The 18,333-nt window shown below is 46.3% G+C and overlaps 1 protein-coding gene across 1 annotated transcript; it reads left to right on the forward strand.

The window, feature by feature from the left end:
- Positions 1 to 508: 508 nt before the first annotated feature.
- Positions 509 to 17,851, forward strand: wdr35 (WD repeat domain 35; the record flags this gene model as incomplete). Its single annotated transcript, XM_084481686.1, is given in 29 exon segments — positions 509 to 532; positions 611 to 728; positions 2,069 to 2,140; positions 2,449 to 2,541; positions 2,631 to 2,759; positions 3,325 to 3,458; positions 3,941 to 4,106; positions 4,615 to 4,760; positions 5,036 to 5,161; positions 5,335 to 5,520; positions 5,933 to 5,968; positions 6,081 to 6,141; positions 7,170 to 7,314; positions 8,179 to 8,263; positions 8,951 to 9,004; positions 9,145 to 9,254; positions 9,546 to 9,621; positions 9,623 to 9,784; positions 10,039 to 10,119; positions 10,365 to 10,501; positions 11,714 to 11,917; positions 12,358 to 12,504; positions 12,938 to 13,070; positions 13,813 to 13,923; positions 14,769 to 14,933; positions 15,495 to 15,635; positions 15,978 to 16,134; positions 16,644 to 16,884; positions 17,564 to 17,851. Coding segments are annotated over 29 exon segments (3,591 nt in total). The 3' UTR covers positions 17,715 to 17,851.
- Positions 17,852 to 18,333: the final 482 nt, after the last annotated feature.

Genomic DNA, 18,333 nt, shown 5'->3' on the forward strand with positions numbered 1-18,333 from the left:
TATGTATAGTCAAAGAAAGCAATGCAACCCCTGAGGGACTTGTAGGCATTTGCAAAACCAACCAGAACTACAACACCCAGGACAGCCCTGACAGCACCGTTTCCGGTTTACGGTTACCAAGGGAGACCGATCTGAACTCCCAAATGCTGAGCTGATGAGAGTTCACAGAGCTATTAGCTAACGCCTAACTTTTGTATCTTACTAAATGTGATCGACATAAATCGTCCAATAAAGCGCCTGCTGCGATATGAAGGGCTGCAGACGGCTGTGTGAACGCGCTGCAGTGCTGCTCTCCGTGCATTAGCACCAGCGTTAGCTCCGCACGCCTAGTCTGCTGGGCGCATCTAACGGGGTCTTTCAACCAGGGTTTGTAGCCCTAGTTAAGTTTAGACAATGTTCGTCTCATAATTATTATAAATCGAAATAGTTCGTCGAGTAACAGTGTCGACAGCCCTAAGTGACCTGCCTACGTCAGATCGAGGGGTCTGCAGCATCCCGACCACTCGCCATGTTCATCTATCTCAGCAAGAAGGTGAGTGTCCTGCGCCTCAGGCACCTTTTGCGTTAAGCCAAGACACCAAGTAATGCTCTGTCTCCTCCCTCTGCACAGATCGCGATCCCTAACAATATACATCTGAAGTGTGTCTCCTGGAACAAAGACCAAGGCTTCATCGCCTGTGGAGGGGACGATGGCCTCCTCAGGGTCCTCAAACTGGAGACTCAAACAGGTAGGATGTGCTACTTGTTGAAGGTCCAATGGTCCAACGATTTGGGAGATTCTAGCACGCAGGAGTAAGCTACTGATCTCGATTTGATTTCGAATGCACATAAAAGCCTTTAAATCCAAAGCCAGAGCCCAGACCAATAAATCTGTCAGTCTACCCAATTGTGAAAGTAGTAGGCCTACATCATTATAAAGGGATTTATTTTCCTGCAGAGATTGGTTTGTTGTCCTTCAGCACCATGATAAGCCCCTCGGTGTAGAAAGGCAGTAATAATCGCATTAAAAAAAACACACACTTAAAGGGTGTGAACCCAAAAAATATATATTTTTAATCTTTACGTGAAATGTCTTATATGATCTTTAACATAGGAATATATTCCATTGTATCACTGATACTGCAATGAGACATTCATTTAGAGAAAACAGGAGTAAGTTCCTATGGTTTTGCTAACCAGTTTGATAGTGCGTTTTAGTATACACTTCGACGTCACGACCAAGGGACAACGGTGGCTAGGTGTGTGTGGATGTGGGGAGCTCCATCTGAGCAGAGGTTGTTGATAGTGGCCTCCAAGAAAGGGTTAGCTCCTTGGATACTTAGCATAATGCCCCAATGTGAGTGGATGTGTGGAGCTCTGTCTGGAAATTGATTTATTTAGATTTTGGCGTCAGAAAGAAGGTTATACTTCTTGGACACTTACAATATAACGTGTAATACCACCAGTGTGTGGTGCATTTCATATGCAACATTGCTCATTATAATGTTCATATACTTAAAACATATCACAAAGTTGCCATGGGTTGTAAACATGGGTTGTAAACATGGGTAAAACACGCACCCTTCAGTATTCTCACCCAAAACATTTTCTTTTAAATCATTTTTTCGAATTCAAGCTGAATTGGGGGTCACTTACACTTAAAGGATACATTTCTGAAAAAGTAACAGATTACATTTTGTGATTTATTCATACATTTTTTTGATAAAAATAAGTAACGATGCCTCTCCAGAAAAGTAACGGATTACATTCAATGATAACTTTCTCCCCTTTTCCACCTTTTTTTTTCTCAAAACTTTGGATTACTTTAAGAGATTCCTCATGAACTTTGCACTGACATCCTCCGTAATAATATGACATCTCGGCCTGTATCCTCCCTTGTGAAATACTAAATTGAAATGTGTGCGTGTACGTGCTAGTGGCAGTATGTACTGTATATTGCTGAGATAAGGCTTCTCGTGTGAGGCCATCTAGTGCGTCTAATCTAGTGTACCATGCGGTTGTCCATTTCACAACATGGTTTGTCATATCATGTGTTTCAGCATCTAAATCTGTGGTGCATTCTCAACAGATGATGCAAAACTCAAAGGCCTAGCCGCACCCAGTAATCTGTCAATGAACCAGACTCTGGAGGGACACAGTGGTAAGTCATGCGCTCATCAAATAATGGATCAGTTCTGCTTCTTAGTATATTTATCCATAGGTCTATGGATGCATGTGTATGTGTTTCACTCCACACACATTCATTCAGTCATTCCAAAAGTTGAAGTTGAATGAATTGAAAACTGAAACGGCATTGACCGATTTCACGTTTTTTACACCTGTACGCACACATGCACGTGCGGACACACACACACACACACACACACACACACACACACACACACACACACACACACACACACACACACACACACACACACACACACACACACACACACACACACACAGGTGCAGTGCAAGTGGTCACGTGGAACGAACAGTACCAGAAGCTGACAACCAGTGACCAGAACGGGCTCATCATCGTGTGGATGCTGTACAAAGGTAAGATTTAATAAAATCATCATATAAAAAAACGACACATCTAAAGACTAATGTCCGATCCATTGAGTGATTGTTGTTCTGCCGCCAAGGCTCGTGGTATGAGGAGATGATCAACAACAGGAACAAGTCGGTGGTGAGAAGCATGAGCTGGAACGCCGACGGCCAGAAGATCTGCATCGTGTACGAAGACGGGGCCGTCATCGTGGGATCAGTGGACGGTAGGAAAACTGGAGCTCGTCCCCCACTGCCTTACAAGAAAGGAATGGGGAAACGCTACCAGACACGATATAATGCTTAGATAAAAGTGAGTCAGTGGAGCCCGGCTTTAGTATCATTTGATCCCTGATGTTAACGGTACATAATGCATTTTTCTTTTTTACGTGTGCTTTGAAACACATTTTGTCATGATGTCGATAACTTTAATGCTACACTGATCTAGGTCAATTTGCTCACACTCTCTAACAGTGTAGAGAAATATCATGACGTTATATTAGCATGCCTCGCATTTCGATGGTTGGCAGTGTTTGTAGGGAGTAGGGAGTGGGAGGAGTAAGGAGTGTTTATAATTTTGATTTATTTAGACTGGATCTAACCTGAAATCACGAATCTTTAAGCCCCTTGGTGGGCTTAGCAAACACAAAGAGCTAAGGCTTTGTTAGAAGTTCACACAGTGGACAAAGGGCAGAGTTCGTGTTGTGACAATGTGCACAACAGAGCATTTTCTGTAGTTTTGTAATGTAGACTTTCTAATGAATCAAATGAGTGATTTCATGTATTTATTAGGTAACCGGATTTGGGGTAAGGAGCTGAAAGGCATTCAGCTGGCCCATGTGGCCTGGTCACCTGACAGCAAAATCCTGCTGTACGGAATGGCCAACGGAGAGGTGCACATCTACGACAACCAGGGCAACTTCATAGTGAGTCCCCTCTCCCGTTAACCAGGAAACAGCAACAGAATCATGGTCGTCATGCTGGATGTGCTGTAGTTTGTTGTCGAGTTTGTCGAGTTTGTTGCTAAAAAGACAAGCTGGTTTGTGGGCAGGGCCTTTGCTACCCCCTGTGCTACTGAGTTGAACCGTTGCGATGAAGTCCATGTCATTGTTTGTCCATCATTGGTTTCAATTTCATTGGTTTCACGCAATAATGCGGTGATACAAGTTGATGTTTTGCCTCTCTTTATATTACATTCAAACTGAAACTTTAACTTCAATTCAAATGAATAGAGTGTCAATATCACGTGAAATGATCATCTTAAGTTTAAATGATTCCAAATGCACCCACTGAGTTAGGGCTAGGGTTAACCCCGTCACTCTGCTGAACTCTCCATACCATATCCGGTCCAGTTTCCTCTGTTGCCGTAGATTAGACAGACATCTCTTCCCCCTCCTTCGTACCGCAGGTAAAGATGACGGTGGGCTTTCTGAACAATGTGAACGGAGCCATCAGCATCGCGGGCATCCACTGGTACGCCGGCGCCGAAGGCTACGTGGAGCCCGACTGCCCCTGCCTGGCCATCTGCTTCGACAACGGCCGCTGCCAGATCATGCGCTACGAGAATGACGAAAGTAAGCAAAGGAAATGTGAAGGAGGGAAATCCCCCCCGCTGATGTAGTTTAAGCCCCTGTGAGACCATCCAGATAGCCGAGTTTGCTTTTCACAATATATTGGAGTCTGGCCTCTGCTGGGCGGTGATTGATTTTCAATATGGGCGCAGAATTGCGTTGTTTAGATAAGCCGATCCGATTTAATAACTAGGTGATGCTCTGGCTCTCTTGGCTCTTGTCAATTCCGTAAGGAAGTAAAGACAAAAAACATCTCCTCTGAGAAAAGCCTTCCTTGCAGATTTCTGTTAATCTTTAAAATGGTTATTCAGTCTATTTCTGATAGCAAAATAGCGTTCTGATTGATTCCTATGCCTTCCTCTGGCGCCACCATTGTCTTTCTCATTTGGCCTTCAACGGCCTCTGGGCCTGACCGATCTGCAGAGAGAAACAGAATGGGTGAGGTCAGGATGGTCTGACGAGGCTAGTCAGAATGAGTCCTTAAGGGGCGGTCGCTGCGTTGCTCCCCCAGACCCGGTGTACATAGACACGCTGATGAACGTGGTGAGCATCCAGTGGAACCAAAGCGGCAGCGTGCTGGCTGTGGGGGGCTCGCTCCGGGCCTCCGGGTCTGATAAGGAGATCAACGCGGTCCAGTTCTACACACCCTTTGGAGAGGTATGCTAGACGCCTGTTGTATTGTTTTGTTTTTCCTGCTTATTCGTGGTTTTTATCAAGCAGGCTCGCCTTTCTCTCCTTCCTTCCGTCTTTCCTTTTATCCTTCCATCCCTCCATCCTTCATTGTATCCTTCCGTCCTTCCTGCCTTCCATCTTTTCCTTCCATCTTTTCTGCCCTCCTTCATTGAAACCGTACGTGCGATCAACACTAAGATTTTCTGACTTTCAAAGGTGTATTAAATATTGACCTTCTGTTTGTTGTTGTGATGGAACAGCACTTAAGAACTCTAAAGGTGCCGGGCAAGCAGATGACGGCGGTGGCGTGGGAGGGCGGGGGGCTGCGTATCGGCCTGGCTGTGGACTCCTACATCTACTTCGCCAACATTAGGCCAGATTATAAGGTACACATCAACATCATGTAGATAAAGGCCTATACTATAGTACATGCCACGAGGGGAATGCTTTTATCCTAAGCATCTTACAATACCGTGAGCATTATGTCTTTATTCTATATTCTCTCTATCTCTATCTCTCACTCACTCACTCACTCACTCACTCACTCCCTCCCTCTCAGTGGGGGTACTGCTCCAGCACTGTGGTGTACGCCTACACCAAGCCGGAGAGGCAGGAGTACTGCGTGGTCTTCTGGGACACCAAGAACAACGAGAAGTTCATCAAGTACGTCAAGAGCCTGCTGTCCATCACCACCTCGGGAGACTTCTGCATCCTGGCCACCAAGGCGGACGAGAACCACCCCCAGGTATACACACACGCACACGCACGCAATCATTCCCACGCACACATGCACACATGCACACACACACGCACACTTGCACACACACATGCTCACACACACACACACACACGATGATTGAAGTTTATTCTTTGCATGTTTAATTGTTAGTGACTCAAATGCATGTCCCTCCCTCACTTGATCTATTACTAATAATCTCTTCAACAACTGTTCTCAGGCCGTAAACCCATTTATGTTGTAAATTGTATATTGATAACAAATATATTGTGCTGTTGTGATTTAGTCAATATCACCCATACTTTATGCATGTAGTAGGCCTCTATGAGACACATTACGGTGGAGATAACAACCTTCTGGATCACATTAACTCTCTTGCATGTCTTGCTGGCTGTTTCTTTTCTGACTTATCGCTTCCAAGGAGGACACTGAGATAGAGTCGGGTGGTCGGGCCAGGGTAATGTACAAACCACTACTAATGACACTCAGCCCAACCCGGCTAACATTAAGGAGGATTCACAGCGGCAGCGTGTGTGGGGCTAACGTGTCCATGCATGCCTCTGTTACAGTACGTGCTAGTCCTGTGCAACTCCATCGGGACACCTTTGGATTCCAAGTACATTGATATCGGTGAGTTGGTCGGTAGTTGGTATTTGCCAGAATGTCCGTACATGTTTCTGCCCTCCATAAAGTTTCAGTAGCAAACGTGCCTCAATCCTCAAGTTTGTGCTTCCATGACTCTATCCTTTCCATCCTTCAGCGACCATGTTTAAATCTCGCACAGACATTCTGCATTCCTTTTCCATGACCCTGGTGAAATGTTTGCTCTGTTACCGCTGGCGACGGCCAGATCTGGAAATTTGATGTAAATGGCAGGGTGGGCTGTACAGCCGCCATACATCATGGCATCATGCTAAATAAACAGGAGGAGGGTCTTACCGGTAAGATCGCTCCTCTCTGTGGCTTAACAAGGCCTTCATGGCCACACCAATGTCACAGGCTGTCTATATACACAAAGAGGTAAAGAATCAGTTCAAACCGGATGACTTTCAAGAGTCAAGTCAAGTCAAGAGATCTTTATTGTCCCCGGAGGGCAATTTGTAGTGCAGCCAGCAGCATAAGACAACAGTAAAAACCAAGTACAACAGTGACACAACATACGCTAATAATAGAAATAGCAATAAAATACATACACAGGACAACAATTAACAATAGTTAATAAAATAGATAAAACAACCAATAAAGGACTTTGTCATTTATGTTCTATCTATTAGTCATGCCCTAGGAAATGGGACACATGAAAAAAACTTTGGACTGGTTAGTTGCTGAAGTATTCAAGGATCATAATGGTACGTGAATTAAGTTTGAGTTGATTCACAGTACAAATCTGAATTGAAGCAGCGAGTTGAAATAATAAAAGAACATAAGACAAGACAAATATAAGCTCAATTTCAGAGACAACCCAAACACACAACTCAACCTCCAAAAGGAAAAAGTATAAAGCCCACATGACCTAGTTCAGCAAACGCAACATGCGTGAGCAGCAGTTCTATCAGCCTTCAGTATCAAAGCGATGGATCAATCCGTACTCTAGGCTGCTCTGTCCTTCCCTTTGACCCTGTCCTGAACCTCTCTCTCCCTCCGCTCTCCTGGCTCAGATCCGCTCTACGTCACCATGACCAAGACACATGTCATCGCAGCGTCCAAGGAGGCCTTCTACACGTGGCAGTACCGCGTGGCCAAGAAGCTGACCGCCCTGGAGATCAACCAGGTGACCAGGACCAGGAAGGAGGGCAGAGAACGGTGAGGCTCAGACAGGAACGCACCGCAAACTCAATGCACTCCCGACGGTATTTATACATAGAAGCTCAATCGACTCAATCAAGACTCTCTTTGCCACGGCAAATACATGGAAAATCGAGTGAAAATAATAGAAAAGACAGTGACCAAAAGACTAAAACAGGAAGTACCAAGTGGTGAAAATTGATGTAAAAAAGTATTCATTTAATTTTATATTTTTTTATTTTAAAATTTATATTAATTTAAAAGTGCAAAATACTACCACACAGGGAGCATGACAGTAGAAATTCACAAATCCTCGTAGGTACGTTTTGTAAAATGGTAGAGAAACAGTATCATCGTACACACACACACACACACACACACACACACACACACACACACACACACACACACACACACACACACACACACACACACACACACACACACACACACACACACACACACACACACCCCCTGCGCGGTGTGGAAAGTGACAGGCAGGCAAGATCGCTGCAGTGGTCCCGGACACTCGGGTGCGTTCCCCGACTGCTCGGCTGCCTGCTGCCGTCCCGTTGACCCTGCCTCCCACCGCCACCGCTGATGTTTACACACTGACGGTAGGGCGGGGAGAAGAGGAGCCATTCATGGGGCTGAATGGATCACACCCCCCCCCCCCAGGGGCCCGGGCCCAGGGTTCTGCCAGGGGGCTCCTGCCACCTATGCCAAACACCACCCCCCCCCCCCCCTCCCTCCCACCGCCTCCACCCTCCATTTCCCCACTCATCCAGCCACACACACACAAACACAGCCTTCCACTGTTGTCGATGATGATTTCCCCTCTCTCTGTCTCATTGGTTTGTCCCGTCTCGCCTCTCTGTCCAGACTGTACCATATCGACAACGCCCCGTCCAGTGCCGGGGGGGAGAGCGGAGGAGGAGGAGGGCTGGACTACACCTCAGCCTTCACAGTGAGCTCGCTCTGTCTTTTGATTTTTTTTTTTTTTGAACCTAACACAGGACGGCAAGTTGTTCCACGCGAGCGAGACTCCCCCTCCCTCTGGTCGTCCCCCTGTGGCGCCCTTAATGAGAACACATTGTGTCGCTTCTACGTGGCAGCGGTTTACAGTGTGTTAGTGGAGCCACAAACAGCCTACGACAGAGCGCACAAAAGACCTGTGAACATGTTATATCAACTAAAGTTGATAAAAAACTATATCTCATAAAGAAACAGTATGTAGGTCTGTAAGGATAATCCATTAGCATTATAAGACCATTCTTTTTTGTGGTAGTGAAAATGTTTGTTCTTTCAACTACAGATTCTCCTAAAAAACGATTTCAGTATTTTTGGAGAATCTGGAGTATTTTTTAGCATTCCTTTCCACCATTGGTTATATGAAAATGAAAACTTTATTGAACAACAATTAACAAAAGTGTTCAAAAGGATAAAAAAACACAATAAAGCCCAAAGGCTTGTTTCCATTGTGGTCCTTTAGATGGAAGGGGAGAAACGACACATGGACTAAAGCATGGAGGACAAACACACAGCACAATGGACTAAAACATTGAGGAACAAAGGGGAATAAAATAGATAAAACAAATACTGTAGAGGATATACTATACTGTAGTTGAAATACTGCTTTTTAATTCCAATGCAGGCGACGCGAGATCCCATCTGCTGCATTACTGCGACCGATAAGACACTCCTGCTGGTACGTACGCTCATGCGCTCTTCTGAATATCTAATGGAATATATAGTTATTCCACCACATGACCAAGTGTTTACGATGCCACTCTTGTGTAGATTGCGATGTAGTCCTGTGTGATTTACTGTGATTGTCCGATTTCAAAGGGCCGTGAGTCTGGCACCGTGCACAGATACACCCTCCCTAACATAGTCCTGGTCCAGAAGTACACTCTGAACAACAGGGCCTACCATCTGTCCTTGAACTGCAATTCCAGGTATGCAAACAGCTCGACAATGGTGATTTACCCTGAACTACCACAAGAAGTATTTTGATAATGTCCGTTAAATGCCGTTCTCTATTTATACATCTTCTCTTTTTATACTGAGCTGTCGAGCCATTCTACTCGTAGTGGTAACTGTGTTTGCTTACCCAAGCGGACAACGTTAAATACATTCTGTTTCCAACCGAGGCTCCGTCAAGCTAAAAGGTGCAAACAGACTCCCTTTTGACGTGAACCGAAATGAGTTGACCTCTGTTGACCTCTGTTGACCTCTGTTGACCTCAGTCGCCTGGCGGTCATCGACGTCGCCGGCGTGCTGACCCTGCTGGACGTGGAGGCGCACCGCCCCCCCACAGACAGCCCCGGGGGGGGGGCGGGGGGGCGGGGCCAGCGCCGCGGCCGGAGATCCCTCCAAGTTCGAGCGCAAGGACGTCTGGGACATGAAGTGGGCCAACGACAACCCGGACCTGTTCTCCATGATGGAGAAGACCCGGATGTACGTCTTCCGGAACCTGGACCCCGAGGTGAGGGGGCGCTGGTCCCACCGTGGTGGAAGACATTCTCCTACTGCTCGTACTCGTATGCAGTCTCTTTGCATTGTGGGAAATATTCTGCAGACTGAAGCTTCCGCTAGCCCAATTTCGTTTTTTATTTATGATAATTGGAATTATATTCATAGCAATGATCCTAATAACTATAACGGATTTCGTTATTCGTTGTACAATGTCTGTAGTAAAATGTGATTCCAACATTTGATCTATTCTCTCTCTAAAACCAGGAACCCATTCAAACATCTGGATACATCTGCAACTTTGAGGATCTGGAGATCAAATCCGTCCTGCTCGACGAGATCATGAAGGTAAAAGTCTATTATCGGAATCGTGCGGAAATAAGTTCTGTGTTCAACACGATGTGGATGAATTGAGTATTAAGTAATGTGTCAATCAACAGCAGGGCAGAAACTCTAAAGAGTATCGCTGAAACTAGTCGTTAGGGAAGCAAGTTAGGGAACCTAGCTAGGGAAGTTAGCCATGGAACTAAGCCTCAGTAGTTGGTTAAGGAAGTCCGCTATTATGGCCGTGTGTAAATGTGATCCCCTTGCAGGAACCAGAGATGCCCAACAAGGACTACCTCATCAACTTTGAGATCCGCTCCTTGAGGGACAGCCGCGCCCTCATAGAGAAAGTGGGGATCAAAGACGCCTCGCTGTTCATCGAGGACAACCCGCACCCCAGACTCTGGTACAACATCGCCGCCGGGCTAGCAATACAGGGGGATGTGTTACGGACGTACCATTCATCATAGAAGCTCTGTGTGTGTGTGTGTGTGTGTGTGTGTGTGTGTGTGTGTGTGTGTGTGTGTGTGTGTGTGTGTGTGTGTGTGTGTGTGTGTGTGTGTGTGTGTGTGTGTGTGTGTGTGTGTGTGTGTGTGTGTGTGTGTGTGTGCGCGCGCGCGCGCGCGGGGCCTAAGGGGTGGAAAAAGCAGGAACTCTTTTCTTTGTCTACCAAATACGGTTGTGTCTCCAATTAAGTATTCGTTCCCTAAAAAAAATGAGGAATACTAAAATAATCGCCGCCACGGCTACCGGTACTCTGGGACACGCGTTCCGCCGTGCGGCGCCGGTGGCGTCAGTGGCGAGACGGAGAGGGGCAGCGGCCCGAGTGATGTCGCCGGTGGAGGGAGCCCTCTGGGTGCCTCTTCAGCTCTCACACCCGCCCTCCAAATACTTAGAGCCACCGCCACCCCCGGCCATCCGTGCCCAAAGCTCAGAAGAATTCTCTGAAGCGTCGTCCAACAGCTGCTGAACACATGAATGGATGATGCTAATGCTCTATACTCTAGTTGAACTGCTCTGTGAGAAAGGGTTTCTGTGCGGTTACAAATCTCACAAATCTCTAATAGGTCTTTACCAGATCTTTACAAAATCATCTGAAAATAAAGACTCACACTGAACGCTGGCAGGCCTCTTACGGGCTGGGTTACTGCTCATCAAATACACAAATACACAGAATGAATTGACCTCGAGGGCAGTGTAGGATGCAAATACCAATGATTTGACATCAGTGTCCTGGAAGAGGAGCCTGCAGTGAGACAGCTCTCATATACCAAGGAGCTGTGCTGAAAACAAATTCCACCAGCCTGGCTGTGTTGTCATTAAAAGAATCATCAAAAAAGAATCATCATTATCATCATATTGATACCTGGGCAGCATCAGGTCAGCTGCATGCCGTTGACTGAACGACAACCCCACTCTAGGACACCTGCCACAGAAACAGAAGTACAGATAATTCAATCGTGCTATCGTGATCGCTTAAGGGCATGAACAGTCATCCAGATTTTCGACTACGATGGGATATGAAATATGCTTCATATCATTTAATTTTTTATTTTTACATATTGTCATGAAGAGATTCATATTGACTGATCCTCTTGGTGCTGTGCCCCCCCCCCAGGCGACTTCTGGCGGAGGCGGCCCTCCAGCAGCTGGACATGAAGACGGCCGAGCAGGCCTTCGTCCACTGCAAGGACTACCAGGGCATCGAGCTGGTCAAGAGGCTGGCCAAGCTCCAGAGCGAGGCCATGAAGAAGGCCGAGGTGGCGGCCTACTTCAGCTGCTTCGAGGAGGCAGAGCGGATGTACCTGGACATGGACCGCAGGTGACTGAACGTACCAAAACACACCAGGGGACGTCTGTACGTGCGTCACCTGCGGTGCACGTCTGCACCGTAAGGGGAGGGGTGCTGATGGTGAGGGTTCAACCTCACCGTCACATCTATGGAGACGACCGAGGGGGTTCAACTTGGAAGACGGAGGGTGTGAACGGAAGTATGTACGGGAATGTGTGTACTTTCTTTAAATGCTAGTAGAAAAAACCCCCCAAAGGATTGGATGACCTTTTTGGTCGATCCATGTGAGGAACCATGGTCGACAACAAAGTACATTTTATTCTGATTCCAAAGCCATTGCTGACAAGTCATCACCTTGTAAATTGGTTACTTTTGTCAACTGGTAAATGCGGTTAAATTGACTTTAATTAAAACCACAACTTGTGTGTGCACGTGCGTGCCTGTGCGTGCCTGTGTTTGTGTGTGTGCAGGGACCTGGCCATCAGCCTTCGGATCAAGCTGGGTGACTGGTTCCGCGTGCTCCAGCTGCTCACCACGGGCTCGGGGGACTCTGACGACGCGCTGCTGGAGCAGGCCCACAACGCCATCGGAGACTACTTTGCTGACCGGCAGAAGTGGTATGGAGGGGGGTGCTGGCACTTAACAATCAATAGTACTTATATCTTATAACGGGTTAACCCAGCAATCGTTAGTGCTTGGCACCTGTTTCTATGAATATCTTTACTGTACCGACAGTGATATATTGTTCTTTCTCTTTCTTCTGACGAATGTGCTTTTTGTAAGTCTCTTTGGATAAAAGCTAGGTATAAGAACTAGGTTGAGCTGGTTGAATTTGTTGTTTTCTTTAGAGGGAAAAAAAAAAAGACTTTCAGCTGAACATAGTGACAAACACGACACGTTTACCACTTACTGTCTGATGATGGTGATCTTATAAGGGGCTGGGGCATTGCCAAAGGGTCTAGGAGTCTCTGGACTTTCATCATACAAATATTCACGTTCAGCTGGGCATGACTAAGAGTGAGACGCACTTTTGGTTGCTGCTCCTTCCAGGCAGAACGCATTGCAGTACTACCTACGGGGACGGAACCAGGAGCGGTTGGCCGAGTGTTACTACATGTTGGAGGATTATGACGGCCTGGAGAAACTCTGCGTCTCCCTGCCCGAGAACCACAAACTGCTACCAGTGAGCTGCAGAACTGTTTTAGTTGGACTATGTACAACGCATGGAGGATCTGCTATTCTTGTGTTGAGTTACAGACAATTTGATGTGACATACTGTATGTCCAGAATTGTGTCATTTGATCTATCCACCAACTCTTTTTTGTTTAAAAATCCCTCTATGTATCTATCTGTCTTAATATGTAATCTCACAAATTCGATTTCGGATTACTCATCATCTAAAATGTGTTTTACTAATCTAAAGTTTGATGGCAGACATGCTAAACTCTGGGTAAACTGTTTATTTTTATTTCGCTTCATATTTGTTTCGACCATTCATGTTGCTGGAAGCGGGATCTTTAAGCTTGTAATTAGCTATTAAAAGTGGAAAGTAAACTCGGCAAAAAGAGTAAAAACTGTAGCCACTGTAGAAATACACTTCTGACTCAAAGCACACACAAATTCGTTCTTCTTCAGTAGAATATCTCCGTAACCAACCAGGAAACATGGTGTATCCACACCCCTTGCTGTCCTGCTTTCAGACTCTGTGCCGTCTCTTCCCCCAGCAGTTCTGCCATTACATAGAAGTGCTTTCCTTTACTTCACAGTGTTAAACATGTGTTTAAACGTGTGTGTGTGTGTGTGTGTGTGTGTGTGTGTGTGTGTGTGTGTGTGTGTGTGTGTGTGTGTGTGTGTGTGTGTGTGTGTGTGTGTGTGTGTGTGTGTGTGTGTGTGTGTGTGTGTGTGTGTGTGTGTGTGTGTGGCAGGACATTGGCCAGATGTTTGTCACCGTGGGCTTGTGTAACCAGGCGGTGAAGGCCTACCTGCGGTGCAGCCAGCCCAAGGCTGCGGTGGACGTGTGCGTGCATCTCAACCAGGTGAGCCGTGACCACGCCGCTGTCCCACGGCCGTCGGCTCCCCTGTATACATGTATGGGTTGTGATTATTGTATGTACCGTGCAAGATGTTTTACATTAAAGTAGGCGAATTCTCCTTGAATCATTGATCTTTCAATGACCTCATATTCTTTATTTAATTTTTTAAAAATCGTTCTTATTTTGCTTTCATTTCATATAATGCATAACATTTTCATGATGAATAGTAAATCATAAATAATAGAGCCTATGCTTTGCATTGAGAGGATATGTTATCGGTTAACCTCAGAGGACCTACATCGTTATACCAATTGCCGATTGCTACCTCCATTGTGAGGCTGTGGCCACAGCTGGCTGTTGCTCAGAGCACAGCTAGGCCGTTATTAGGCAAACAGAGGAAGCTAAATCGGTATGGGGTCTTGCTGTGATAATGTTCTCTTCTGTTGACCACAAAATGAGCAGGATGCTCTCTCTAACTGTCAGTATCATTGTAATCGGGAGGACATTCTGACGTTTCTCTCGTCCTTTGAAATACACCACACAGGATGCAATAAACAAACACAAACATGTTTCAGCAATACTGGATTAAAACAGGTTTGTAGTTGTTCAAATATTGCGTGTCATTTGTTTAGAGATTTTAAATGACGGTATTCTGAACACTCATTCAGCCTGAAGAACAGTTTCTAATATATTATTATTTATTATATATATTATTATTATTCGTTTGATATCCCCCCCCTCCCCCCCTTACTAACTCACAACGCTGCACACTTTACAATCTGTGTGGTGAGCGTGAACGTTGTGTGTCTGTCGCACATGTCAACGCATCGTGTTGTGCGCTCCCGCAGTGGAACAAAGCGGTGGAGCTGGCCAAGTCCTACAACATGAAGGAGATCAAGTCCCTGCTGGCCAAGTACGCGTCTCATCTGCTGGAGAAGAACAAGACCCTGGAGGCGGTGGAGCTCTACCGCAAGGCCCACCACTTCCTGGACGCCGCCAAGCTCATGTTCACGGTAGGACGCCTTCTTCAGGGCAGCGCTCATACAAAATGCATTTATTATATTCGGTGAAGTAAACGCCATTGAGACCGTTTCCTTGTTCATGTTCTGTTTATTTATGACACTGAATAAGATCATTTATATTTCGATTCATATTTAAATTTAATGTGTAAAGTATGCAATTTCCAAATTGGCCATTTTTTTCACTTTGAGTACACTTTGTACTCTGAGAAACGGTAAACTTGGCCCTCTGTGGAGAACCTCAGTTCCCTGCAGCTCTAGTGATCTGTCTCTCCCTTCGACCTGTCCTTTCGTTCACCTCCTCCAGGTTTCCCGTTTGTTTGCATGAATCATCTGCCTTATCCTGTTGTCTGTCTGCATTCCCACTATCCAGAGAGTGACGAATCAGTCAAATCCTCAAGTAGTTTCAATCCGCCTTTCCGTATTTACTCACTTGGCACAAAGCAATCCTAGAGCTAGCTCCCTGCAGCTCAGCACAGTCTGTGGGGAGAAGCTGAAGACGTGGCAGGAAATTTAACTTCTCTCCCCGGGGGCGGGGGGGAATCTACCTCCCAGATTGCAGGTGAGGAGGCCAAGAAGAGGAGCAGGCCACTGAGGGTGAAGAAGCTGTACGTGTTGGCAGCGCTGCTGGCCAACGACCACCACGAGCAGGTCAAGACCTCCCAGCTCACCAAGGCCAAGGGGAGCAAGTCGGAGGTACATACATGGCAGGGAACGCCCCTGGGTCACTGCTCGCTCTCCTCCCGTTTCACCACAAGCTCCCCGTCACGTCTTTGAGACTCATTCTAGGTTCTGCACGTGTTGGAGGTTGGTTTAGATTCCTCACCCTTCAGAAATTAGCGATAAGCACAATTAGGATGTAAGCACATGTGGACATTTAGCAGGTGGATATGTATACCCTACGACACATGAAAAGGGTTAGGGTTAGACTGTCTATCCCTTTGACTGTCTGAACCCCTCCTTCATATGACTGCACAGTCTCCACCCACTGTTAACTAACGCAGCACTAACAGTGAGCCGCCCTCTGGGGGTTTTAAGGCCACGTCGGCGCTGGACGGGCTCTTAGAGGAAGACGCCACGCCCGCCGACAACCGCGTGGTGGACAACCCCTGGCGCGGCGCCCAGGCCTACCACTTCTTCCTGCTGGCCCAGAGGCAGCTGATTGACGGGCACATGGAAGACGCCGTGCGGACCGGTAGGTGGGCCGCGGTGAGGATGCGAGACCATGCCGACGGAGGCCCGTGCAACGTCAGCAGGCCTGCGCTGTGAGCCGGGTTGTGTACCGTATTGTGACGCGGACGAGGGATCGGGGTTCAGATGAAAGAGTAATGCGTGTTCGGGTGAACACCGTGAAAACGGCACAGCCGCTCAGGTGAATGGAGAAAAATGGTTAGAAAATGTTTATTGTGCAATCAGATTGAGGGATAGGACTGAGCGATGGCAGTTCAGCAACCAGCTGGCAACAGTTGCGCCCTTGCTCATTTGCTAGCTTCCATAGCAAGGTTATATTTATATTATTGCTTCTCATCTAATCCACTTCGCTAGATGTTTCTTTTTAGTCTTGCTATCCAAAGGTTATACCGTGCTCCCGTTTTTGGACATGGTGTTCCGCGGTGGATTACTTCAAACCTCTAGGGGGCAGCAAACTCAACCACATGACATGGTGAAGCTTTAACTGTGCCCCCCCCCCACCCCCCCCCGCAGCCCTCCACCTCCGGGACTACGAGGACACGATCCCGGCGGTGGAGATCTACTCCCTGCTGGCGGTGTGCTCGGCGGCCAGCAGGGCCTTCTACACCTGCTCCCAGGCCTTCATGAAGCTGGAGAGCCTGGACAGCCTGGAGGCCGAGCAGAGGCAGCAGTACGAGGACCTGGCCTTTGAGATCTTCACCAAGCACAGCCCCAAGGACAGCCGCACCCTGGAGCTCCACAGCGCCCCCGAGGGGTGAGCCGGCAGAGGGCAATCTCAAGCTTTTAGTTTAGGGGGGTTCGTTTTTGGGGGAGAAAAACAACTGCAGCAACTTACTTGGAGTAAAAAATAAACAGGGAAAAAAGCAGGTAACTTTACCTGATATTGCTTTTTATTCTGCATCAATTATATATATCGTAGCTCCTACATGATGCTTATGTATCGACAATAACGACAAAACATTTCTTATTAATAATGCCGAACCAATCAAGCTGGGCTGTTGGGGCCAACTAAGGGCTTAACGTAATGTAGGTCAGGTGCTTGAGACCAGCCTGTGCACAAAGAGGATGAGGATAATAGCCTGGACACTGTTGCCAGAATATTGGGCCAGTTTACGGAAGTATCTTTGTCCGCGCTTGTGTCACTTCTGTGCTTGATCAAAACACGTTACGTGAACACAATTCTCTTTCCCTTCTTTTGGGAGGATCTTCTTTTGTATTTTGCAGAGTCTAATAATGCATAATAATCTGTTGTTCATTATCTAATGAAAGCGGATGTCACTGTTTGATTACAAAGGAAATAACGAATGAGAACACTTTATAATCAGAGCGATGCAGTTTCTTCTGCAGAGGTCAGACATGTCCCTTTCATCAAACTCACGGTACGTCCAGCGGTCCGTCGTCGCTTACCCACTCTACGTCTGTCCCCCCGACAGGCCGGACGGAAAGCTGCCGACATGTATCGTGACGGGACGGCCCATCCAAGAGTTTCAGTTCTGGATGTGCTCCGTGTGCAAACACTGCGCCATGGAGACGGAGATCACCAAATATAACTTCTGCCCGCTGTGCCACACCTCTCTGGCCTGAAGACGTCATTTTATTAAACGCTCAATAATGTAATCTGTAATTTGTATTTATTTGGCTTATTGACACATTTTTCAAGTTTGGCATCCTCTTTTAACGTATGCCTTGAGTTTAGAATTTGTTAGATGTCACTATTTGGAATTTTAAAAATGATTACACAATCAACAAGTTTGCTTGTGAATATTACATATTATGTTATTATATATATTTTCATTAAACATTGTTTATGCCTTTCATTTCAATGCTCACGATTAGTATTTTACATATACATTTAGGGCATTTAGCAGACGCATTTATCCAAAGCGACTTACAATAAGTACATTTGTGTGTATTTTGTTGTTTTTGATGTGTTTCTGTTTTAAATGGGTTTTCAATAGCAGACCTACAAGTCAGCTATTTTTGTTCTTGAACACGAAACATTCTTTAAAAAAGTCATTCTATTTTTCTGGCCCGGTTTCTTGGCCTTAGATGGTATTTTTTCTAAATTAAATAAATAAATACATAAAACATGTGATGTTTTGCTACTTAATACTTCACCAGCATGTCATCAAGTCGAAGTTATGTGGTCGCTTTCTGCCCTCTAACGGAGAGGGTTTGTTATTGCATTAAAACTGATGGATAG

Source organism: Micromesistius poutassou (assembly GCF_964030765.1).
Source record: "Micromesistius poutassou genome assembly, chromosome: 17".
In the NCBI taxonomy this organism is placed as follows: domain Eukaryota; kingdom Metazoa; phylum Chordata; class Actinopteri; order Gadiformes; family Gadidae; genus Micromesistius; species Micromesistius poutassou.